At 46.1% G+C, this 26,575-nt stretch overlaps 1 protein-coding gene across 1 annotated transcript in view; it reads right to left on the minus strand.

Annotated features, from left to right (window-relative positions):
* The window catches only part of ALPK2 (alpha kinase 2), a 115,431-nt gene extending 95,640 nt beyond the window's left edge, over window positions 1–19,791 (minus strand). Inside the window, 2 exon segments of the mRNA XM_007450122.1 lie at window positions 15,384–15,501; window positions 19,683–19,791. Of these exon segments, the coding sequence (XP_007450184.1) occupies window positions 15,384–15,501; window positions 19,683–19,791 (227 nt within the window).
* Between the last annotated feature and the right edge of the window lie 6,784 nt (window positions 19,792–26,575).

The following is a 26,575-nucleotide window of genomic DNA, read 5'->3' on the forward strand; positions in this document are numbered from 1 at the left end:
CTGCTGATGCTAATCTCTGGGGGACCTCACTGCCCAGTATCAGCAAAAAGTCCTTAAAATATTAGCCAGCCGAATCCACAGTATTTAGAAAAATGTATACATTCTAAACAAGTGAGGTTATCTGAGAGAAACAAGGCTGGATCAACACTCAAAAATCAATGAATATGGGGACTTCCAGATATGGCAGAGGAAGAAGTTAGTAAATCCCCTTTTCCAATAGCAACTGTGAAACTGGACAAAACTGTCAAAAACCATATTACGTTCAAGAAATTGATCAAAAGGAAAACAAATGCAAAACAAATTTGCAGCTAGGGATTTTAGCTGCAAATTCCCCTAATAAAAATGAACAGGGGCTTCCCTGGTGGGGCAGTGGTTGAGAGTCCGCCCGCCGATGCAGGGGACACGGGTTCGTGCCCCGGTCCGGGAGGATCCCACATGCCGCGGAGCGGCTGGGCCCGTGAGCCATGGCCGCTGAGCCTGCGCGTCCGGAGCCTGTGCTCCGCAACGGGAGAGGCCACAACAGTGAGAGGCCCGCGGACCACCAAAAAAACCAAACAAACAAAAACACAAAAACAAAAACAAAAATGAACAGTATTATAAGATCTCTGTCTTCACTATACTACACCACTACTAGCACACACACACACACACACACACACACACACACAGATTATGACCATAAGAACAGACAAATAGCTGGAACAGACTAGCAACCAGAACTAGTGTGAAGGATATGGGAATATATCCGCCTGTTTGGCTCAATCACCTGTGTAACCCTGCATTTAATGCTTGGTTGCTGTCTTTCTGGTTAGACCCTGACTGATACAGAGATGATTTATTTGACAGATTTTGGAACTGAGGTCCAAAGAAGATGTGACTCTCTTAAGTTACACAACTAAAAAAAAGAAGAAATATCTCCCACGTGTAAGGCACTGAGTTAGCTGCTGTATGGAAGATAAAGTTGTTAAATTCCTAGGCCCACCTCAGGAGCTCCCCATCCAATAAGGGAAACGAGGTGTCTATAAAAGCAGCTCGAGTACAGGACAGTATGTGCTAACCATTAAAAATCAGACCAATTACAGAAATTTGGGGGTAGGGGGCTGGCACATGATAATGGTGTCCTGGGAACCTGAAAGCTGAAGCAGGTCTAGGAAATACACAGTAGGATTCTGGCAGGAAAGCTGGTTACATGCCTGAGGTTGGGAAGGGGGCTGATCACTCCGGGCAGAAGGAACGGCCAAAGGTGAGAGGAGGTGGGAAAGCTCTGGGCCCTCACGGAAAACAACAAACCATGCTTCATTTGGAAGCCGGCAGAGGGCTGAGCTGAAAGTTAGGGCAACTGCATGATTTACTGTTGAAGCAGGACGCTTTAGAGAGTGAGGGGGGATGCAATTAATATTTACACCAAACCACAGGCGGAAAGTGCGGTGGACCCAGGCCAGTGAGGACGAAGAGTCGCCCACCAGGAGGTGGGCGGGGCCCAGAGGGTGAACGGATTTTCTATCCCAGACTGAAGGGTTTGGACCTCAGGCTCCAATTCACTGGGAAGCAGATCAGAACAGTCATTTAGGGAAGAGTGGAAATCATTCTGTGAGATGCTCACCACATTGCACAGGGTACCAGGGTGAGGAAGGTGTGCTCCCACTCTCCTGAGGCCTCTGCTAAGCAGGAACACCCCATCCTCCCATGTGTCCTGTTGGACCTACGACCACATATGCCCGGCACACTGCATGGGACTTGAAAAGGGAGAGAAAAAATGGGTGGAAAAAGACTTGTTTCCTTCCCTGGGGGAGCTACCAATTTTGCTGAGAGGTAAGACTTTCAGGTATTAAGCAGGGAGCAACATGTGATTTGCAAACTCCAGTGTCATCATATTCCAAAAGGCACAGCTGAGGCAGTGAGCGCTTCTGGTGGATTGGAGGGGAGAGGTCAGGGTGGCCTGGATCTCAGGGAACGGAGCCAGGAGCGGGTAACCTGAGCCCAGAGGGGAGGATTAGACTTTGGCTAGATGGGGACGAGGCGAGGGCATTCCCGGCAGATGTATCGGAGCTGGAACAAGCAGGTCATGTGTAAGGGACAGAGAAGAAATGAGCTGTGTGGGGAGAGGGCCCTGAAGGACAGGCGCTGTGGGTTGCAAGCACAGAATTCTGCTCAGGAGATAAGCGCCAGGGAAATTCTACTTTTCCTCTTCACTCAGGTGCAGTTCTGAGCAGATCGGGGAAGCAGGTTACGAAGTCAGTACAGTGTATAATGGGTAAGGGACAGACTTAGCGGCAAGCCTGCCTGGGTTCACACGCTGCCCCTCCACCATGTGATACTGGACAAGCTACTGAGTGGCTCAGGACAATAAATGGGCCTACACCAGGGGGTGACATGAGGATTATGGGAGTTCATTCCTGTAAAGTGCTTAAAGCAGGACCTGGCACACACGAAGCTCTAAATCAGCTCTAAATCAGCTTATGGAAAATTTCTCAGCTCTGGCTGAACCCTAGAATCCCTTGGAGTGCTTTTTAAAAAATACCAGTGCCAGAAGATTTCCAGGGCAGTGAAACAATTCAGTATGATACTATATTGGTGGATAGATGTCACTACGCATTTTCCCAAACCCATAGGTTGTACAATGCCGAGAGTGAGCCCTGATGTAAACCCTGGACTTTGGCTGGTAACGACGTGTCGGTGGAGGCTCATCAGTTGTAACAAACATCCCAGTCTCATGGGGGACACAGACAGTGGGAGAGTCTGCGTTGGGGACAGCGGGTAGATATGGAAACTGTGCTTTTGGCTCCATTTTGCTGTGAACCTAACACTGCTCGAAAAAATAGTCTGTTTAAAAGAGGGGGGCTTCCCTGGTGGTGCAGTGGTTGAGAGTCCGCCTGCTGATGCAGGGGACACGGGTTCGTGCCCCGGTCCAGGAAGATCCCACATGCTGCGGAGCGGCTGGGCCCGTGAGTCATGGCCGCTGAGCCTGCACGTCTGGAGCCTGTGCTCCGCAACGGGAGAGGCCACAACAGTGAGGGGCCGCGCACCGCCAAAAAAATAAAAAAATAAAAAATAAATAAAAGAGGGAAAAATATACCAGTGCCAGGCACCCCCCCCCCCAAAAAAATTCAATTAAGCAGCATCTCAGGGTGAAGGGCTTTGCCCTTGGTGTTTTTTAAGCCTCCCAGGTGACTGTGATGAGCAGTCAGGGCTCAGATAGCGCTGAGCTAAATGAACGTTAGCTCCGGGTACCTAGCGAAGGACGTAGGGGAGCCAGTAAGTGGATGGCAGAGGAGGGATCTCAGCCTGGCCTTGTCTGGGGAGTGGTTTCCTGGCTTCCATTTGGCACAAAAGTGCTGAGCTTCTGACAGCTTTTTGAGCCTCTGGGACCAAATGCAGACCAACCAGACACTCTGAACAAGAAACGCGCTAACTGACTTCAGAAAGGAAAACATTTCATGGCCTTACTGCCAACAGGCTTAGTTAACAGACGACTGACCTCTCTTATCAAAAGAAAACTCAAGCATAGCTGCAAACAATCCCCACGCACCTCACCGATAGGCCACCAAGCCAGCCTAGGGTCCCAGAATGTCTCCAGAAATCTCAAGGGACATTGTGACAACAGAAAGACTCCTAGATTAAACTGCAAATCCACCTGTGAAAGACATGGCCTCTTGAGAGCAGGACAGAGAACAACGTACCACTGGACATAGGCTCGGAGGACCCAGAGCTCTTTCATAAAAGCAAGTTAGCTTAGAATTCCGAAGGACTGATACTGTTAATTTATTTAAATACCCAGCATGCTCCAAAACAAACCTTGATTTTCCCATCCAAACCCGCTTCTCATCTCACAAAAATCTGCAATTCCATTCTGCCGATTGCTCGGGCCGCACACCTTGGAGTCGGTCCTCTACTCCCCTCCAGCATCCGGTCCAACAGCAGCATATCTGGTGCTGTCACATGCATCCAGAACCTGATGGCTTCCTGCCACCTTCTCCAGGACCACCGTGGACCAAGCCCCTTCACCTTTTGTCTGAATTACCGAGTCGCTGCCTGCAGGTCTCCCCACACTGTGCCCTGTCTACTCTACAGACAGAACATTCACCCCACAGCAGCCCAGCAGCATCCTTTTAAAACGAAGCCAGAAAAGATCATTTCTCAGTTTAGAAGCCCTCCTGTGTGTCTGCATCTCATTCAAAATAAGATTCAACGTGCATAGATCATGGCCTCCAAGACCCAACAGTCTTGTCTCTGGGATTCTTCTCCTACGACTGTCCCCTCCCTCAACCCTCTCCAGCCACAGGGACCTTGCACACTCCCACCTCCGGGCTTCCTTCTGCCCTTGCTATTCCCTCTGATGAGAACACTCTTCCCCAGGTAATAATCACGCCCCTCTTCCACTCCTGCCCATCGCATCTCTGCTCCCAGCAGCTCACTGGAGAGCACTTTCCTCCCCTAACATGCCTTCCCTCCCTGGCTTTCCTTTACTCTTTGTCACCAGACACTTTACTGGTTTTACTGGTCTGTCTAATGCATGACTCCCCCTCTCATCCCTACTCCATGAGACTGGGGACTTCACTGTGCTGCTACTACTGTGGGTTTAAAGCCACTGCAGCAAGAGTCAACCAGCTTCCTTTCTTTTTTTTTTTTTTTTTTTTTTTTTTTTTTTTTTTTTTGCACTTTCTCCTTTTTTTTTTTTTGGCCTCGCCGTGTGACATGTGGGATCTTAGTTCCCCGACCAGGGATCGAACCCGTGCCCCCTGAAGTGGAAGCATGGAGTCCTAACCACTGGACTGCCAGGGAATTCCCTCAACCAGCTTCCTTGAAAAAAAAAAGTGGAGATGAAATTTGATCGGAGATTTGAACAGACAGGGGAAACTGTGATTATATGCCTGTCTACTGTTCCATCAGTTGATTTCAAACCTTCAGAAATAGAAGTTGGAGTAGTGACAGCCAAAAATCCTAAATTCAGGATTCTTACAGAAGCAGAGATTGATATCACCTTGTTACACTCGCAGAGAGAAACTAAACATTGCAGTCAGTTTACCAAATGATGCCGCTTGCCTGTGTGTTTGGTCAGGACAGAACAACAATATGGAGGCCCTTGGATTGAAAAAGAACCCCTTTCACTCCTCCCGCCTCTGAAGTGGTTAGGACTTTGTATAAACAAAAACAATGCTTTTGGAAAATTAAAACAAAAACAAACAAACAAAAACCCCCCAGGGTCTTGAACAGTACCTGGTATATTGTAGGCCCTCCATGAATTCTTGTTTTTCAAGGAAGTATTCACGATCACTCCTCTTTGAGTTATACTCCAGCACGAGTGTTAGCAGATTTTGTTTTGGAGGACGGCCCTGGTAGAATGAGATGCGTGAGTGACAGGACGAGACCCCGGGGCCCTGCGGGGACATGATTCTTGGGTTATCCTAGCTTTGCTCCTAACCAGTTGTTAGAAACTTAGATGGGTCCCCTGATCACTCGGGTCTTGGGTGATATATAAAGGAAAGGAATTGGACTAGATCAATTGCATTTAACCAATTAAATCAGCATTTCTTGGGAGTAGCACCTGAGTATCAGTATTTTTCAAGAGCTCCCCAGGAGTAATGTATAGCCAGGAGCGGGGTAATCCATAGAGCAGGGCCTCTCATGCGTTACTGTGCACACAGATCACCTGGGATCTCGTTAAAATGCTGAATCTGATTTGCCAGTCGGGGTGAGGGCCAGAACTCTGGCATTCTAACAAGCTTCCAGGGGAAATCAACTCTGAGCGACAAGGTCTTGGAGTCGCTTCCAGCTCCATGACTCTGCCGTTATCTATGGAGAGTGAATGTCCCTTTATTAAATTCTCGGAAAAATATCATCTGCCACTTGACTGGTGGTTGTGAGTTCCCAGTAAATGCCCAGCAGCTGCCCCCCGACCACGGAACTCAGTGGCTGTTCAGGTTGGTTTTCCTTTTTTAAAAATCTATTTGCTCGACCCAGGCAGGGGGGAACGTGCAAAACCAGACCCAAGAACTTCTCTCTCAAAAGCAGCCTTGGAGACTGTGGTCAGGGAAGAAACCCATCACAATTTAATTGCTTCTCTTTGCCTGCTGCTCTGTCGTAGGAGCCTTGGTGCTAGCTGTGAACCTCTTAGACATCTTCACCGGGCCACCTCATTGCGCCTCAGCCTCGCTCCCATCTCCTGGGGCCCACTGGGTGAGCAGGCCCGGTGCTGGCAGCAGACAGGAGAGCAGGGGGCTGGCACGGGGCCGGGGGGATCAGGCCCATGCTGGGGGAAGACTAGGCAGGGTTGGCAAGGAGGAAGCATTCCCAGCCCACTGGGGCAGCGGCCCAGGGAGTGGGGAATGACATGGCCAGAAGGGGGCAGCCACAGAGTGACCAGAAACTCAGGTTCCCTGCAGCTTAGTGGGTGACAAGGAGCCACTGACATGGTGGCCTTGGCCTACAGCTCCTGCAGGAGGCCTTTTAACATTATTCCCCACCTTCCCAACCCCTTCAGCAGCACAGCCGCTACAGTGCCAGCAGGCTGATCACCAAGAAGCCACCATAATTCAGATCCTTCCTCTGGGGTTCAGATGGCTGTCCGGAGAATGGCTCTATGGGGGAGGAGAAATTAAACTGACAAACGCAGATGAACAGGAGCAACGCATACAAAGTCCATTGAATTTGTACACGTACGTGGAGCCTTCGCAAGAGAATGAAGACCCAAAGAAGTGACCAGAGTAGGAAGCTTTTAGACCTTTTAGACACAGAAACAATAAATTTGTGAAGAACTGACAAGACGAAGGGTTTGGGCTGTGGGTGGTAAACGGTGAAGAGGTAACAGGAAGAGAAGCGGGAGTTGAACAACGTTTGTTTGTACACACTTCTTGGCCCAGTTTCCCCATCTCAAGGCCTTCCCTCCTCCTGGTACAGGGGACACACCTTTCAAAGGGGAGTTTTAGGACCTGTTTCAGGGAAGAAAGGCGAGGGGGGAAGGTCAGAGCAGGGAAGGTCCTCCTGCTTCTTCCATTAAAAAAAAAATTCCCTCGGGCTTCCCTGGTGGCGCAGTGCTTGAGAGTCCGCCTGCCGATGCAGGAGACGCGGGTTCGTGCCCCGTTTCGGGAAGATCCCACATGCCGCGGAGCGGCTGGGCCCGTGAGCCATGGCCGCTGAGCCTGCGCGTCCGGAGCCTGTGCTCCGCAAATGGGAGAGGCCACAACAGTGAGAGGCCCGCATAACGCAAGAAAAAAAAAAAAAAAAAAAATTCCCTCAACTTAAGATCTTCCATATGCCAAGGTACCATATTTGGGGGTAGCGTGTCCTGAACCCCAGCAGCTCTTTCCTCTACCCTCAGATCAGGACTCAGTAAAGAATATAACAAAAGCACTATATGCATTGCATAATTCAACTCACAACTCTTTATCGAATTCCTGTTGAGAGGGCGCTGGCCACTGGAGGTCCAGCAGGGAAGAGATCAGACAAGTTTCTGCTCCCATGGAACTTACCTTCCAGTTGGGGGAAATTCACGACAAAGAAAAATACAAATAAATATATACCATGCCAGGAAATAACCCAAGTGTCCATCGACGGAATAACAATTCTGCTAGATCCAAACCATGAAACTGAGAGACACTGCTCGGCCATAAAAGAAATGAACCACCAACACAACAAATGGCACAGATTATTCTCGAAATAATTATGTGGAGTGAAAGAAGCCAGCTACAAAAGAGTACATGCTCCACGATCTCATATATATAAAAACTCTAGAAAAGACAAACTAGTCTCCAGTGACCAAAAGCAGATCAGTTGTTATGTGAGGATGGGTAGACAGAGAGGGCAGGAAAGTGGGGTTGCAAAGGGGCATCGAGAGATCTTTTGAGGGGATAGATATGTCCACTCTCTTGATGGTGGTGATGGTTCCATGTGTGTGTGCATGTGTCAAAGCTCACCAAATTGAACACTTTAAATGCGTAGAGTTCACTGTATATCCATCATACCGACGCAAAGCTGTTAAATGTGTGTGTGTATACACATACATACATACATTACGTCACATGCTACATGAAAAGTAAAGCAAGATAAGGAAGGCATGATATGCTGGGGGCAGGCAGTGAGTGCTATTTTGTTTTGTTTTGTTTTGTTATTTATTTTTGGCTGCGTTGGGTCTTCGTCGCTGCACGCGAGCTTTCTCTAGTTGCGGCGAGCGGGGGCTACTCTTTGTTGCAGTGTACGGGCTTCTCATTAAGGTGGCTTCTCTTGTTGCAGGGCACGGGCTCTAGGCACGCGGGCCTCAGTACTTGTGGTGCACGGGCTCAGTAGTTGTGGCTCATGGGCTCTAGAGCGCAGGCTTAATAGTTGCGGCGCTCGGGCTCAGTTGCTCCGCGGCATGTGGGACCTTCCCGGACCAGGGCTCAAACCCGTGTCCCCTGCATTGGCAGGCAGATTCTTAACCACTGCACCACCAGGGAAGCCCGTGAGTGCTATTTTTTTCTGACCAGATGGCTGGTCAGAGAAGGTCTCAGTGATCAGGTGATTTTGAGCAGAAACCTGAAGGCAGTAAGAGAACTGGCCATGGGGTTATCTGGGGAGAGAACATTCCAGGTAGAGGGAAGAGCAAGGGAAAAGGCCCTGTGGGCCTGAGTAACACTGGAGCTCAGTAATGGCTCAGAACTGAGTTAATACTTCAAGATCTGGACTGAATCATTGCCCCAAGCTTCACATACAGTCTTGCATCTGTCCTGCCTACCTGGGTAGAGTCAATGTCTTTGGACGGAGCCTGGCTTCTTAACACCTATATAAGCAGCAGTCACACTATACCAGCTCTGGAATCTGCACTAAGATTCTCAATCAAGAATTCCAAGATGTGCTTGACCTCATCTTCTCTGAAATGGGCAGGCAGCCTGATTCCACTTTCAAACTCTTATGACTGAGAGTGACTAACTGTGTCACACAAATCACAAAAGACCTCAGGGTAAAAAGAGTGAACATTTACCTGGCATTTGCTAAGTGACAGGCACTGTTCTAAAAACCTTATGTGTATTATCTCAGGTCATCTTCCCCCAGCCTTGCAAGGTAGATACCGTTATTATTCCCACTTTACAGATATAGAAACTGAGGCAGACAGAAGATAAGCTACATGCCCAATTAAGAGGCTGACACTTGAACCTGGGCAATATGACTCTGGAGCCAGCCCTTGTAAGTATCCACACATGGCCTCGCAGAGTGCTGCAAATCTCTGATTCTTTTTTTTTTTTTTTTAATAAATTTATTTATTTATTTCTGGCTGTGCTGGGTCTTCGTAGCTGCGCGGTCTTTCTCTAGTTGCGGCGTGCGGGGGCTACTCTTTGTTGCAGTGCATGGTCTTCTTACTGCAGTGGCTTCTCTTGTTGCAGAGCATGTGCTCTAGGCACACAAGCTTCAGTAGTTGTGGCACGTGGGCTCAGTAGTTGTGGCTCACGGGCTCCAGAGTGCAGGCTCAGTAGTTGTGGCACACGGGCTTAATTGCTCCACGGCATGTGGGATCTTCCCGGACCAGGGCTCGAACCCTTGTCCCCTGCATTGGCAAATGGATTCTTAACCACTGCACCACCAGGGAAGCCGAAATCTCTGATCCTTAACCAGTGGTCCCCCATATACCCCCACTGGCCTGGTCCAAGCCTGTCCCTGCACATGGCTGGGACACCTTCCATATCTGGGGCAATCCTGTAGACTGAACTATGTCCCCCTAAAATTTATATGTTGAAGCCCTAACTCCCAATATGATGGTATTTGGAAATGGGGCCTTTGGGAGGTGATTAGGTGGGGCTCTCGTGACAGGATTAGTGCCTTTATGAGAAGAGACACCAGAGAGCTTGTCCTCTCTCCCCCGCCGACCCCCGCTTTCTCTCTCTATCTTTTCAGTCCTCAGAAATGTCAGCCCATGATTCTGTGATTACAAAGTGAGACTGGACCCCAGTTGGCCCAAGAACTTCCCTCATGTTATTGGTCCTCTCTAAGTTCTCAGAAGGTGTTGATGGAATGGCCTTTCCAGAGCCATTCAGTGTGTGTCCAATTTCCAGTGACTAGTGCATCTTTCTCTGGCTGTCCCACCATCTGGGGAAGGGCTCAGGGACTGACCTGTCACCTGCCCCCAGACTAGCATAGATCTGCCCTGAGAGTCAGCACCATGGTGGGAGCAACTGCCCAAGTCTGGTCCCCAGGAAAGGATGAGCGAGCACACAGGAAAAGCTGAGTGTCCCATGGCATGGTCCCTATCACCATCCACTCCACTGAGACACTTACCTACCAAAGTTAAAACCGGAATGTGGCGATGAGCAGCAGATTATCAGCACGGACCTATCATCCTGGGGGCCAAATGGGTGTTTCTTGTCAGACCCTTGGGACTCACTCCAGAAATGTTCCATGCAGTGGTCTGAGGAATGGCCACAAAGCATATCTTCCTGAATTCATTCAGGAAGAATGCCGCAGCTCCGTGCTGGGAACACAGAGGCCTTCCTGGTGCCAGAAAGCTCTACCACTCCTCCTTAAGACTTGTGACACCTAAGTAAGCTCACGGGAACACGAAGTTCACAAAATGCTTTCTGACCTTGGATGACCTTTTCCCTCTTAGCCAAGACATTGCAAGAGTCAGTCACCTTTATTTCTACCCAGTGAGTCCTTGATCAAACGTGTTAATTATATTTTATCCTCCAAGAGGCAAATAGCAGAGAGGAGAAACACTGCCAAACTAAGCTACCTTTCTTTTTTTTCTTAAGTTAATTTTTATTGGAGTATAGTTGCTTTACAATGTTGTGTTAGTTTCTACTGTGCAGCAAAGTGAATCAGCTATACGTATACACATATCCCCTCCTTTTTAGATTTCCTTCCCATTTAGGTCACCACAGAGCACTGAGTAGGGTTCCCTGTGCTATACAGTAGGTTCTCATTAGTTATCTATTTTATACATAGTATCAATAGTGTATATATGTCAAACCCAATCTCCCAATTCATCCCACCCTCTTTCCCCCTTGGTGTCCATACGTTTGTTCTCTCCCTCTGTGTCTCTATTTCTGCTTTGTGAATAAGTTCACCTGTACCATTTTTCTAGATTCCACATATAAGTGATGTTATACAATATTTGTTTTTCTCTTTCTGACTTACCACGTCTCTGCAAATGGCACTATTTCATTCCTTTTTATTAAGCTACCTTTCTTACCTCTAAATTGTCTTGTTTTTAATCAGTTCCAAAACTATAGTTCAGTGTGGGGAACATGTTCGGGTGGCACAAAGTAACTATTATTTATAAAGAATTCTAAATTCTTTGCATGTGTTGATTTAATCCCTGTGCCAACCCTATAGAGGAGGTACTATCTTTATCCCCATTTTGCAAGTGAGGAAGTGGAGGCCCAGAGAGGTTAAGTAACTTGCCCAAGATGACACAGCTTGTAAGAGGGCTCTAAACACACCTGGTATTATATGCTAGGACAGAGTAATTCTTTCAGAGTAATTCTGGGAACACAAGACTTTCAGGAAGTGATAATTAGTAACAACTAATATTGTTGCACTGACTGCACACTTCGCTGACCATTTTGCATGAATCATCTCAATACATCATCACAAACCCTCATTTTACAGATGAAGAAACTGAAGCTCAGAGAAGTTAACGGGCTTGCTCGACGCCACACAGCTCACAAGCAGCAAAGCTTATTTTAAACTCTTAAGGGTACAGTAGATTACAAAATGCGGCCACTAATTCCTCTCATCCAGTTATGTACACCCTGTTGCAATGTGACATTCCTGCCCCACTCTTTAAGAGGTGGCCTCTCTCTTCCTGCCTCTTGAATCTGGTCTGGCAATGTGACTTGCTCTGGCCCAGAGGATGTGGTGGGGATGGTGTTGTGAAGGAGCTCAAGAGGGCTTGCAGCTTTCTCCTGGATTGCTCCCCCTGAGACCGACACACAGGAAGCCATTTCCAGCCAACTGGAGGGTAAGAGTCTACGTGGGGGAGAACTGAGGTGGCCCAGCCAACAGCCAGCACCAACTGCCAGACCTGTTGGTGAAACCATCTTGGACCTTCCAGCCCAGCCAATCCCCAGACTGACTCAAGCCCATGAATGAGCATGAGTGGGCCAGGCAACTCCAGGGGAAGAACCACTGCCAGCCCACAGATTCGTGAGAAATAATCAGCTGCTGCTGTTGCAGGGCACTGTGGTTTGTTTTGTGGTGGTTTATTATACCATTTCTCAACCTCAGCACTACTATAGAATGGCTGGTTCTCGGCTGTGGGGTGTCGCCCTGGGCAAAATGTCAAACATTCAGCAGCCTCCTTGGCCTCTACCCCCTGGATGCCAGCAGCACCCCTTCCCAGCTGTGACAATCAAAAATGTCTCCAGGGCTTCCCTGGTGGCGCAGTGGTTGAGAGTCCGTCTGCCGATGCTGGGGACACGGGTTCGTGCCCCGGTCAGGGAAGATCCCACGTGCCGCGGAGCGGCTGGGCCCGTGAGCCATGGCCGCTGAGCCTGCGCGTCCGGAGCCTGTTGCTCCGCAACGAGAGGGGCCGCAGCGGTGAGAGGCCCGCGTACCGCAAAAAAAAAAAAAAAAAAAAAAAAAAAAGGTCTCCAGACATGGCCAGATGTTCCCTGGGGGCAAAAACATAAGTGACCCAGGAAATCTCACATTGATTCTTTTCCTTCAAAATCTTGTGTAAATACCCAGTTACGGTAGAGTTGGAAAAACATTCTTTGCCCTCTGACCACAGATGCCTCCCAGGTGGCCTGGGTGAACTCAGCTGGTATCTTCTTGGGAACCAGCTGTATGTTATCAGGTAAAGCTGGTCAGCCCTATGCCAAGGTAGGTAAATAGCAGCTTTTTTTTTTAGAAGGCTCAGACACACCACGTATTAGTTTCCTAGAGCCGGCATAACAAGAGAATAGCAAAGAGAATAGCATAAAACAAAAAGTTATTTCTCCCCAGTTCTGGAGGCCAGAAGTCCAAAATCAAGGTCTCAGCAGGTCTTCAGCTCCCTCTGAAGGCTCTCTGGAAGAATCTCTCCTTTTGCCCCTTCCCAGCCTCGGGTGGCCGCTGGCAATCCTGGGCTTTTCTCACCTCTCAGCTGCATCGCTCCAATCTCTGCCTGTCTTCACATGGCTGTTTTCCCACTCCATCTGCGTCTTTATAAGGATACCAGTTTTCTCTCTTTATAAGGATACCAGTCAGGGCCCATATTAATCTAAGTATGATCTCATCTTCATTTAAATAATTACATCTGCAAAGACCCTATTTCCAAACAAGGTCACTTTCTGAGGTTCCAGGTGAACACGAATTTGGGGCGCCCTGTGCAACCCATACTCATATGAGCAGACTGGCTTGTGATGACTGTGCAGTTCTCCCGGCCACTGTCCCCACCAGGCCTTCTGCAGGGTCCGCCTCCAGCCCAGCCAATGCCAGGGCTGAGCTGACGAGAGATCAAAAGGGGCTGCTTCCCCCATCCCTCTAACCCTGTCGGAGCTCCTGCCCTGGCCACCCCCCTCGCCTCCCTCCCCTCTGCCTCGCTTGTAACCCAGGCTCACTCTCAGCACTGCTGGACGTGACCGTGACCATCCAAAGAGGCCTCCTTGCTGCGGAGAGGAGTGTCTCTCTCTAGGTGTGGGCTCCTGGACAGATTTTTATCTGTTGCTTTGCTGCCTGTCTTTAAATTGTGTTCACAAGAGACCACAGTTCCCCATTTGTATACACGTCCTCGTGACTTGCTTTCACTATGAGGTAGAAAACATCTATCAATATTTGCATTTTCTTCCCCTCGTCCCAACCCCTATGTCTTTAGGGGGGAAAAAAAAAAAAAATTCACGCTATAGTGCAAACCATACTGTTATTTATCATTGATGTTTCTCTCTCTTGGAATGCTTTCTTGGCTTTCCACGTCTTTTGTCTGCCAAGCACACTTGACCTGTGGTAATGGAAAGGTCACAACAGCACTGATCAACCTCTCCAAGTAGGTCTCATTTGCCCAAAGTACGAGATCAGGGTGGTATGAGGAGAACGCAGGAAGGACGGGGGAAGAGGTGCTACCTGGTTGAGGAAAGAGGGAAGATGAAGAATGTGGATGTGAGCTGTACAGGTAGATTCTAAGCTGAATGGGGTAAAGAGGAGAGTGGGGAAGGCCTTGGCAAAATTGGAATGAAGAGGCAGGAAGTCCAATCCATGGCTGACGGGCAGCCGTGGCAGTTGGGCTGCTTCCCAGTCTACTGGAGCATGATGGCATGATTTGTTTACCACTTGTCTTCCTTGATGGACTTGAGGCTTTATGAGGGTGCAGACAGTGTTCACATTGTTCACTTGGGCCCTGGCATTAAGCAACATGCCTGCCGTATAGTAGCTGCTTGATGAATATAATTTAAAAAGTAAATAATGAATGAATAAACGGATGTCTGGAATTATCAGGTTGATATGCCATAAGCCAGTTGAGTCAGGCACTTCAACCACGGTAAAATGACCTCTGACCTTGCTTTGAAACAAAGGCATAGATGAGGAGATAAGAAAGCTTTTATTGAGCAACTGCTCTATAACAAGCCTTTTACAAGCACTAAATCATTTAATTCTCTCAGCCACCATTTTAGGGAGGAAGAGACTGAGTTTCAGAGAGGTTAAGTAACTGGCCAAGGTCACACAGCCAGAAAACGGCAGAACTAAAATGCAAACCCAAGTCTTCGCTTTGTTATTTTCAGCTCCAAGGCTATGTACACACATCCATGCCTACCAGTCATTTTCATACCATGCTCTGCAGACCTCATTCTCCTCAGAGCCACCATAAGTGACATGAAGATCAATTCAGTAGCACTGGTGACCAAGAGCACAGACTCCCCACCCAGCTTCAACCAGAGGAGTTTTCATTTCTCTGCTTCACACATGGAGCTTCCTGATTTCATCCAAACACGTAGTTCTTGCGGGAACGAAAAAGAATGAGAAACCACCATATTGGACCACGCCTACTTCCTCAAACCAAGCCAGGAGGCACAGTTTCTAGCCTTAACTCCACCACCAACTTGCTATGGGGTCAGGGTCCATCACTTCTCCTTCCTTCCATTCTTACACAAGAAATGTTGGGCGACAGATGCTGAAATCCCATGAAGCTTCTTAACTTTCCAGAGAGAATAAGATTAAATGAAGAGCCCATTTGATGAATGAAAATGGCTGGGCCACCTTGAGTAAAATTCTAGATAAAGTTGTAATTCCATCAATGACAGCAAATTAGAGGAGTGTGATGAGTTACCAGGCAGAGCTCAGCAGTCATTGCTGGATGCCTTGGCTGATGACTGCTAATCGCATCCAACAGAACTCAAAAACCAAACAGGAGCCAATCTTTTGGCCTTACCTCATAGTAACCAGCACGTGACAGAACATGGGTATCTTAGTGAACAGTCCACAGAGGCACATCCACTTACCAATAGAGATGTAACAGATGAATATATTGATTCTCAAAGAATTCACAACTGGAGACAATGCCACATTCATCTATGGTTTGACCATTCTTATACGAAGTTACCTCTGGCTTGGGCTGACCTGACGATAAAGAAATAAGAATATTCTTATTATGTGAAGCATCTTTAGAAAAAAATCATAAAGCTATGAATAAGAATGGGTGATAAACAATAGGGATAAACATGCTGTATATGTCACTTGAGGAACTAGAAAAGCTTCCTCTCATTGATAAAAATGCATCCTTTGGACTTCCCCGGTGGCACAGTGGTTAAGAATCCACCTCCAATGCAGGGTACACAGGTTCGAGCCCTGGTCCGGGAAGATCCCACATGCCGTGGAGCAACTAAGACCATGCGCCACAACTACTGAGCCTGCACTCTAGAGCCTGTGAGCCACAGCTACTGAGCCCATGCTCTGCAACAAGAGAAGCCACCGCAGTAAGTCCACACATTGCAACGAAGAGTAGCCCCCGCTTGCTGCAACTAGAGAAGGCCTGCATGCAGCAACGAGGACCCAACACAGTCAAAAACAAATAAATTAATTTTTTAAAAATGCATCCTTCAATAAACACTATTGGGCATGTTACATGCCTAAGATGATGCGGTGCTGGGGTGAGAGTGGGGCAGACAAAATGAAAAATGTTGCTCCTAATCTTAAGACGCTATTAAGAAAAACTATCTAAAACTTAAAAAGAAGCCAAAAATGTGGATGGTATCTTGTTTCAGTGTCACATGGGGGCGGAGGTCCATCTAAGAGTTATGTAGGGGAATGTACTTTGTTTCATCAGTGATAACTGTTGATTAAAATTCCCAGATTTAGTGAAGTTACATATAAGCTTGTAGATTTGCATTCAATGGAGATGCAAATAATCTCTGTCTAGCAGACAAGATAACCCCACAAATTATGGTTTATTGCCCTATAGGACATTAACCAGTGTTTTACCTAATGCAGCAATCTTATCCTAACATTCCTTTATTAAGTTGCCTATAAATACCCAATTCCTCAAATGTTCTTTGACCAGGCCTTAATATTTTCTGGTTCCCTCTTTATTCAAAGAATTGAATAAAATCTTTGAAGCTCACTCTGTATTTGCATGGGAGTGAAAATTATACTTTAACAGTGCTCAGAGTTGAGTTTATGTTATGGTACAAAAGAGGGAAGAACAAAGTAGATTAGCTAAAACCATGTCTTCCTAAGGATAAAGGAGTTTGGAATGTAGGTTTCCCAGGCTGGTACTGTGCACATGTGAGTGACATCATCACAAAATTGACCTATGCTTTCTCCCTCAGAAGGGGTTCATCCTCCCCTGGTGATCATTAACCAGATGTAATGCTAAAGCGCTAATCTGGTAAACCCCCCAGGAATTCCATTCACCCCTTGGGATCTTTTATCCCCTTGTGACAGACAGGGCAGGAAGGTTTCCAGTGTGTGCCAACGAGCTTTCTCACTAGCTTCCATGTCATTGAAAATGTATAAAATGTACCATCTATACCGGAGGAAAGCCCAGTATTTGGGAGCAATACACCATTCTGAATCCATCCCAGGAACATTCTTGTGTTTCTGTCTTATCACACGATTTTTTGGCGAGCAATCCCAGAGAGCACTAAGAGAAAAACTCCATGTTCTCCTAAGGCTTATAAGGGGGAGGGCTAAAAATGTCAGGGGCGGGAGTAACAAGAAAGTCAATGAGACCTGTACCGTGGACAGGACCTGAGGGGGGGCTCAGGGACCCTCTCCCTTCCTCTCTATGTCTCTTCTAATTTGGGGTCTCCCAGCTGCGCTCCCTCTTTCCTTCTCCTCCAGGTAAGCACCTACAGAGTTGATCCCTGGCTCCAGGAGCAGACAGACCTGCGTGCAGGGACACATCTCCAGCAGCTGCTTACCTGAGTCTCTTTCAAACAAATGACTAAACCACCAAAAATGAGCTTCCCTGAAAAACTATCAAGGAAGCTGCTATCATATTTCATTTCTGCCTGTTCTTATCAGACTTGTGTTCCCATTCCCATCAGTTTTATCAGATTCCTTCTTAGGAAGCATTTAATTGCTCCTTTTGTGTGTGTTCCTGACTTTTATTGAAGCCATTATATCAAGTATGCATGAGCTGAGCCTGGGGAACTCATTCTGATCTCTTGGGCTCCAATGTTTCATTTCAGCCAGAGCAGGGCTGATTGAGTCCCCTGGTTTCTTACTGGCTGACTGTGTTCTTCCCTTCGTGTGGTATAGAGCTGAATAATCAGCCCCAAATGAGACTTGCACAGGGAAGTGGTATCTTGTACCTCGTGGGTGGTTCTCTTTCCTCCCTCTACTTGCTGGAAATCTCACCCCAAAATCCTACTCTTGTTTTTTTTTTTTTAAAGAGTCAATTTTATTTATTTATTTATTTTGGCTGCATTGGGTCTTCGTTGCTGCACGCGGGCTTTCTCTACTTGCGGTGAGCGGGGGCTACTCTTTGTTGTGGCGCGCGGGCTTCTTGTTGCGGTGGCTTCTCTTGTTGCGCAGCATGGGCTCTAGTGTGCACAGGCTTCAGTGGTTGTGGCACGTGGGCTCAGTGGTTGTAGTTCGTGGGCTCTCGAGCACAGGCTCAGTAGTCGTGGCGCACGGCACGCCTAGTTGCTCCGCGGCATGTGGGATCTTCCTGGACCAGGGCTCGAACCCTTGTCCCCTGCATTGGCGGGCAGATTCTTAACCACTGCACCCCCAGGGACAGTCCCTACCCTTGTTTTTGAAGGCTACCTGCGGGTTGCACATTGAGAGCCCCCTTTAGAACCTTTCACAAGTATCTGGCTAATGTGTGAGGGGGCTGGTAGCCAAGGTTAGGGTCCACCCAAACACCAGAGCTTCCTAGGGAGACAGGGGGCTGCTCTGAAGGCCCAGTAGTGGACTTGAGCCCATTCCTCTATCTGGATGCCTACGGACGAACACCGAGGAAGAGGCGGGGCTGTGCTCTCGGCCTGGGGAGCCTGGGTGCACAGTCCTACACCCAAACATCCACAATGAAAGGCGAGATTTATTTTGACTTCTGCTGAGGGAGCGCAGCCATTTCAGAGGCTGGCTCTTCTCTCTGGACTTAGAAAAAGGGATCCGGGGGCAAAAAGTTTTCTGTCATCCCTCAGGAAAGCCCATCAGTGCCCTCCATGTTTTCAAGCGTAGACATAATCCAAGAAAGAAAAGAAAACAACTCACAAGGTACAAGATACCACTTCCCTACCCGATTATTTTACTTCTATTTTCTTTTAATAATAAATCCCTTTTCCCACGGCGGGCACCAGGTCTGGAGTTCTGGGTTATTTATTCTCCAGTCAGGGGGGATTCCAGCCCTCTGCTTTCCCTCCACTGGGCATGTCTGTCTTGGTTTTAACATTTTCACTGCTGACCAGCATAGCTGAAGAAGGCAAGCAGTGGGGGGATGAATTTAGGCAGAGGCTGGGGAGATCAGTAAAAGGTGACAAAGAAGAGTTCAGTGAATTGTCTAAAGTGAAGTTATTCACGCCATTCCCACGCACCACAGGAAATTAAGAGTGTATTCCAAAAAAAAAAAAAAAAATAGTTCTGAGGAACCTAGGGGCAGGACAGGAATAAAGACGCAGACGTAGAGAATGGACTTGAGGACACGGCGAGGGGGAAGGGGAAGCTGGGACGAAGTGAGAGAGTGGCGTGGACGTACATACGCTACCAAACGTAAAACAGATAGCTAGTGGGAAAGCAGCCGCACAGCGCAGGGAGATCAGCTCGGTGCTTTGTGACCGCCTGGAGGGGTGGGATAGGGAGGGTGGGAGGGAGGCTCAAGGGGGAGGGGATATGGAGATATATGTATACATATAGCTGATCACTTTGTTATACAGTGGAAACTAACACAACATTGTAAAGCAGTTATACACCAATAAAGATGTTTTAGAAAAAAAGTTAGAGAACATACCTTTTATATATATTCTTATTAAGGATTAAATACTTTGATTAATAAATATATGTGTGTGCAAAAAACAAAACAAAAAAGAGTGAATTATCCGAAAAAAGAACCAGTGTGGGGGTTGCCTAACCAAGAATCACAATGGGTGGTAAAGGAGATCACTAAAACGCGTCCAGAAAGGTATTCAAAGAAATCTTCTGGGAAAAAAAATCATAGAGGATTCAGTTGCTCAATCAGTGACTCAGAACTAACTTCCCAGGTTACTTTCCCAGGTGATGTTTTAACAATGCCCTTGTGAACCAAAAAACCTGGTCTGCAGGTAGATTTCAGAGGGTGATGAGCTAGAGATGCTTACCCGATATCATGCAATGAAGCACAACGTCTGACTTCTCAGGAACTTTCTGGGAAAGCAAAGTAGATAAAAATCAAAGTGTGCGCCTCTGGGGCCCTCCTGAGTCTGTCATCTTTTCATGCCACATGAACCTGAAAAATAAAAATCCCCAACATCACCATTTGTTCTGGGACGTCTCTGACTTTTCTCAGGAATTCGAGAAACCCCACCACCCCATGAGTGGTACTTAGGGAGAGAAGGAGCATGGTCCCTTGGCTGGGTGTTGCACTCAGTCTGGTGGGCGGGTTGGGAGTCCTCGGGCAGGCTTCCTCACCCACCACTGCTGACATTCGGGCCAGAAACGTTGTTATGGGGGGGGGTCCTGGGCATCGTAGGAGTTTTAGCAGCATCCCTGGCTTCGACCCACTAGAAGGGCTAGCACCCCTTCCCCAAGTGGTCACAATCAAAATTGTTTGCAGATGTTGCCAATGCCCCAGGGAGGGCAGCCATGGTTTTAACCTCAAGTCCTAGTGGATGGCAGGGGGGCCACAGCCCAGTCGGAGAGGGAAAACTGCATGAGCCTACGGCCAATGCCACCTCTTTCAAAGTTTTCTTCCTATTGGACTCAAAAAGTGTGTGCATATTTGCCTCCCAAAAGAGGAGTTGATTCAATACAAAGGAATCGCCAGGTGGGAGGTATTTCTCCAGGTGAAACTGGGAAACTACTGCTCCTTCCGAGAAGCAGGCAGGTGCCCCAGGGAGGGCAGTGGGTGGGCTGGCATTTTTGAGTAAGCACGGATTCATCAAGTCGGCATTCAACGCTTGGTTAGTCACCAGGTATGTTATTCCACTTAATCTCCTTTAAGTGACCTAAATGGTTATTAACACCACCTACATCTTACAGAGGAGAAACCTGAGACTCAGAAAGGTTCGGCAGTGTGTTCAAGATCACCTAGCTCCAGTGGCCAATCCCCTGGGGCCCCCTCATAGCCACAAGGGCTGACATCTTCAGTGTGTGAGGCAGCCCTGGAGCTGTGCAGCGCACACCTCACAGCAGCCCTAAGAACACCAGCCTGTCTGAACCCAGAGGACCCTCTCCACTCTGTCCTCTGGGTATAGTGCTAGCATAATGCCTATCCTTTGTGGAGCCCCAGGCTTGGAAATAACATTTCGCTCTACCCAAACAGTGGAAATTTAGAGACAGTCTTAGATTTAGAATCATTTTCCACGTAAATATATTCTGTGTATTTATTTTTGGTGTGGTAAATTTCCTAAAGATGAGAACCATGCGACTTACATGTTTTGTATCTCCAACTAGTATACCGATTTGGACATGGCATATAGTTAGGGTCATCCCAGAAAAGCAGCAGACTACGAGTCAGAAGTTTTAGTTCTAACATTTCCATTTGTCACTTTTGACGCCGTGCAGCTTGTGGGATCTTAGTTCCCTGACCAGAGATTGAACCTGGGCCCCCTGCAGTGGAGTCCTAACGACTGGACCACCAGGGAAGTCCCTCCATTTAACATTTTTGAGAAGCAACATAACACAGGTGGCTATAAGAGTTCTAGAGCCAGATACTCTAGGTTCAGATTCTGGCTCTACCCCTTCCTAACTCAATAAGCGTGTCACAATTATTTTGTGCCTCAATTTCCTCATCTGTAAAATGAAGGCATAATAGTTGTATATTCTTCAGAGGTGGTTGTGAAGGTTAAATGAGCTATTGCCTGTAAAGCACTTAATCGTCTAATGTATGTAAATAGTCTAGGAAGAATCTGTTACATAATTGGTTTTCAAGATGGTAATCGGTAGGCTTTAAGGAAAGATTTCACTCATTTCAGCAATTTCCTTTTCTGCTGTGGGTTACCACAATCATTTGTTTTTTAAGTGACATACCAATTCATGTCTAAAAATTTCTCCTGGTATAATATTCACCTGTAATAGTAATTTACAAGATGTGACTATTCCCATTCCCAGGGGCCACTGCTGTGGATGGAGAGAGAAGAAAGGACAAATGAAACCGTCAAGAGTCGGGGTGACTTCGAAGACTTTGTGTGCCATCTGTGACTCCTCCCAGCTGACGGCTCCCTGATGGCAAAGTCCCACAGGTTACAACACTGACAAACACGCTATTTGACTCACATAGTTGGTTCAGTCACCACATATCCTGGCCACGGGGCACTGACTATAAAGGAAAGGACAGTTAAGTCAGGCTGTGGTTCATGTTTCCTTGCTTCTCCGAAGGCGAGAACCCTTGAAGACAGATTTAGCGTTCTCTGCTACAGATGGATAACTAACGAAATACTGAAATTAGCAGAGGGGGCCAAGGTGGGGTTCATGGACAGCCCTGGAGTGATAACATATCAACTGGAATGAACACAAGATTTGCATGTTTTTGGTTTTGTTTTTTTAGCTGTGTAGTCCAGAGCAAGTAGCTTTCTTTTTAAAAATTTTTGTTTACTTTTAATTAGACAGAGCCTAAATACATACATTATTCTTTAAAATACACAAAAAAGATGGTCTCCCACAAGCACTATCCCTCCGTCTCAGTACTTTCTCAAGAGGAAGGGTTTGCGGTCCTTTCAGGCGTTTTTCTATGCATTTACATATGAGTCATCTAAATATGTAAATCTTTTTTTTTTCTGTTGTTGTACATACGTCATTAAACTGTACATACTTGCCATTCAGTTGGCTTATCTTACTTATCAAGTTTCGGCAGTCTTACAATGTCAGTCCAATCCATAAAGGGCTGCATTATTTTTTTTAAATGCTTGATGATATCAGTATTGCATAAAATGGCAATACCATGCTTAATCTGTCTGTTCTTGTGTTGATGACGTGTAGCTTGGCTGGAGTTTTTCAGACTTACAAATGTGTTTCAAAGAACTTCTGGTACATGCCTCCTTGGGCATATAAGTGGTTCTCTAGACTAAATACCAAGAAATGGAATTGCTGGATAAGAATATTCACATATTACATTTCGACAGATCCTCCACGGTGGAGTATCGACTCCTTAAGAGAACAGGAGAAGGATGTGATGATGAAGGGCCCGGATTCCTGGGTTCAAATCTTAGCTCTGCCACATACTAGCTTAACTTCTCTCGTCCTCAGTTTCAACTGTAAAATGAAGAGAAGGGCAGTATCTGCTTCATTCGGTTGTTAGGAAAATTGAGTATGTACAAGCTCTCCTGAATAGCATAGCAAGTACTATATTAGTGTAAGCTGCTAGCAAGAGCTTTGGGTTTAATATCAGCAAAATTACAAAAACATCTCCCTCTCACATTGGTGGAGAACAGGTAAGAGGTAATAGGAGAATTCTTTCAACATTTCAAGCCCTCGGCTGATGCCAAGTTTTGTTTTGGCCAATCTGCCCTCACACAGATAGCCAGTGGCATGGCTGCTGTCAGCAGGGAAGCTGTTGTCAACCAAAGGGGTCAGGGAAGAGCTCTCAGCCCATATGCAGATAATGGGTAAGCACAGCAGGAAAGCTGTTGTCAACCAAAGGGGTCAGGGAAGAGCTCTCAGCCCATATGCAGATAATGGGTAAGCAGCTCTTCTGGGGCTTGCAGGAAAGCTAGCTGTCTGTGCTTTCTCACTGGGGACAGGAGGGATCAATCCTGATGACTCAGCCTAATCCAAGGGCAATTGGGTTCCTGAATTTGCCATTGTCAGTTACTCCAGATTTGGACGCCACACCCACTGTCACTTAGTACCCAGTCCCATGTTAGCGAAAAGCACCCTTCACAAAGATGGGTTCTGGAAATCTGGGGAGGAGGGAGGCAGACCAGGTGTGGAGAGACAATTAACATGTTCGGGATGCCTTCTATGTGTCAGCCTCCAGGCTGGGCACTTCATAAACATTATCTCATTTAATCCTCACAGTGAAACTATCTCATTTAATCCTCACAGTGAAACTACCAGGAAGGTGTTCTATCTTATTTCACAGATTATGACTTGGAAGCTTAAGATGACTTTAAAGAGTTGATGTAACAAACCTAATTCCTCACTGCCTGCAAGTGGCAGGGCTGGGATATGAGTCCAGATTTGTTGGAGTGCAAGCGTCATGCTCTTTCTTGGGTATGAGTTTAGGGTTGTATGTGAGAAATAGAGGCTAAATAAATGAATAAATAAGCCCATGAAAAAACATCATCATTAGTCATTAGGGAAATACAAATTAAAACCACAGTGAGATAGCATTTCACACCCACTAGGATGGCTATTACAAAACAGAGAGTCAAATGTAGGCGAGGCTATGGAAAAAAACAACCCTCAAACACCGCTAGTGGGAATGTAAAATGGTACAGATGCTTTGGAAAACAACTTGGCACTTTCTTAAAAAGTTAAACATAAATTTACCAAAAGACCCAGAAATTCCATTCCTAGGTATCCACCCAAGAGTAATGAAAACATACATCCACACAAAGACTTGTACATAAATATTCTTAGCAGGATTACTCATAATAATCAAAAATTGGAAATAACCTAAATGTCCATTGGAAACAACCTAAATGTCCAACTAGTGAATTGACAGACAAAATGTGGTCTAGCCATACAATGGAGTATTATGGATAATGAAAAGGAACGAAGTAGGATACACGGTACAACACAGATGAACCTAAAAAGAATTCTCATTATGCTCAGTGAAAGAAGCCAGAAACAAGACACCACATAGTATATGATTTCATTTACATGAAATGTCTAAAAAAGCTATTGAGGCCAAAAGTAGATTAGTGGTTGCTGAAGGTGCAGGCAGAGGGAAGAACACTAATTAACAATAAACATGCATGTGGAATCCTTTTTTTTAACTTTTTGTTTTATATTGGAGTGTAGTTGATTAACAACGTTGTGATAGTTTCAGGTGTACAGTAAAGTGATTCAGTTATACATATACATGTATCTATTCTTTTTCAAATTCTTTTCCCATTTAGGTTATTACAGAATATTGAGCAGAGTTCCCTGTGTTATACAGTAGGTCCTTGTTGATTATCTATTTTAAATATAGCAGTGTGTACATGTCAATCCCAAACCCCCAACTGTCCCTTTCCCCGACCCTTCCCCGCTGACCACAGATTCGTTCTCTAAGTCTGTGAGTCTGTTTCAATTTGGAAATAAGTTCATTTGTGTCATTTCTTTTTAGATTCTGCATATAAGCGATATCATATGATATTTCTCGTTGTCTGACTACACTCAGTATGACAATCTCTAGGTCCATCCATGTTGCTGCAAATGGCATTATTTCATTCTTTTTAATGGCTGAGTAATATTCCACCATAGGTATGTACCACGTCTTTATCCATTCCTCTGTTGGTGGACATTTAGGTTGCTTCCATGTCTTGGCTATTGTAACAATGCTGCAGTGAACACTGGGGGGTATGTATCCTTTCAGACCATGTTTTTCTCCGGATATATGCCCAGGCGTGGGATTGCAGGATCATATAATAGCTCTATTTTTAATTTTTTAAGGAACCTCCAAATGTTCTGCACGCGGAATCTTTGGCGGGTGAGAAAAACGTTGTAAAACTGATCTATAAAGATGGTTGTTCAACTAGATAAATTTAACTAACAACATCATTGAATTGAACACTTAGAAAGGGTGAATTGTACAATATGCAAAACATGCTTCAATTAGTTAATTTTTTAAATACAGACAAGAAGGAGACAAACAAGTAAGCACCTAATATTCATTGCAGCATTGCTTGTGATAGCAGAAGACTGAAAGTAATCTAAATGTCCATCAACAGGTACCTGGTTACAGTATATCTATACAATGGAATTTTACATTTCTAACAGCAATGAGCATTAAAAAAGAATAAGGCAGTTCTGTATGCACTGATATGGAATGATCTCCAAGATATATTGTTGAGTGAAATAAACAAAGTACAGAAGAGAGCGTAGCGTATGCTATCACTTTTGCATAAGCAAAAAAAGGAAGAATAAGTATTATGATATGCTTATTTATATACATAATGATTCTAGAAATAGACAAGAAACTGGTAACCTGGTTGCCCCTGGGAAGAGGCCTGAGTACCTGGGGAAAGGAGGGGATGCTAGTTGGGAACATTGCTTGTCTTTGCATATCCTTTTGAATATTTTAAATTTATAGATGTTACCTAATAAACAAATATAATTTAATTTTTAAATATTAACAGTGAGTGACTCCATGTGCCTGAGACTGTGCCTGGCACATAGCTACGTGAACACACTGAGCTATAGCTGCTACTTGGCTCTCTCTGGATTTGTTTTGAACTTTTTTTTTTTTTTTTGGTGGGCTAGAGAGTCTTCCCATTCCCCCCTCCTTAAAATCTGTGGCAGTTTGAAATTCTTTAAAGGAGGGTAAAAAAATAGCTCAAGGTTAAATGAAACCTGTGAGAGAGTTTAGTAACTCCCCTGATTTTACAATTGAAAAACACCCCTGAATCACAGGCAGGTCAAGTGACTTTTCCTAGGTCACACAGCTTGTTAATGGCAGAGTCCAGGTTTCTTGATTCTGATTTTCAGCTTTTTGAAAGGATACATGTCTCTGCCTTTCTTATCCTTGTCTTCCTCCCTCAGGGTAAACGGGAGAGAGGAAAGATCATGACGATATAAACACACAGAGCATGACCATGTTTTAATGAGACCAACTTCAGTGAATTAATTGGTTAAAATCACTTTGGTTTGAAGTTGAATGAGGTGAACTGACCATTGTGTCCCATCTAGGCAAGTGTCATCAAGGTCATCACTAAGAACACATGTGGTAAAGAAACCCCCTCTCTGGCTGGTCCTCCACATTTCTCCCAGACTCCCTGTGTCCTCATGCTTGCCTTCCCTACAACGAAAAACCCAGAGCAACTCTGAGTCATCCCTCTTTGGAAACTGTTTATTATTAATGGACCTAGAGGTGACATCCTGTGGAATTTCAGGCATCAGCCAGTGTAGG

Source organism: Lipotes vexillifer, unplaced genomic scaffold (assembly GCF_000442215.2).
Source record: "Lipotes vexillifer unplaced genomic scaffold, Lipotes_vexillifer_v1.1 scaffold79, whole genome shotgun sequence".
Classification (NCBI taxonomy): Eukaryota; Metazoa; Chordata; class Mammalia; order Artiodactyla; family Lipotidae; genus Lipotes; species Lipotes vexillifer.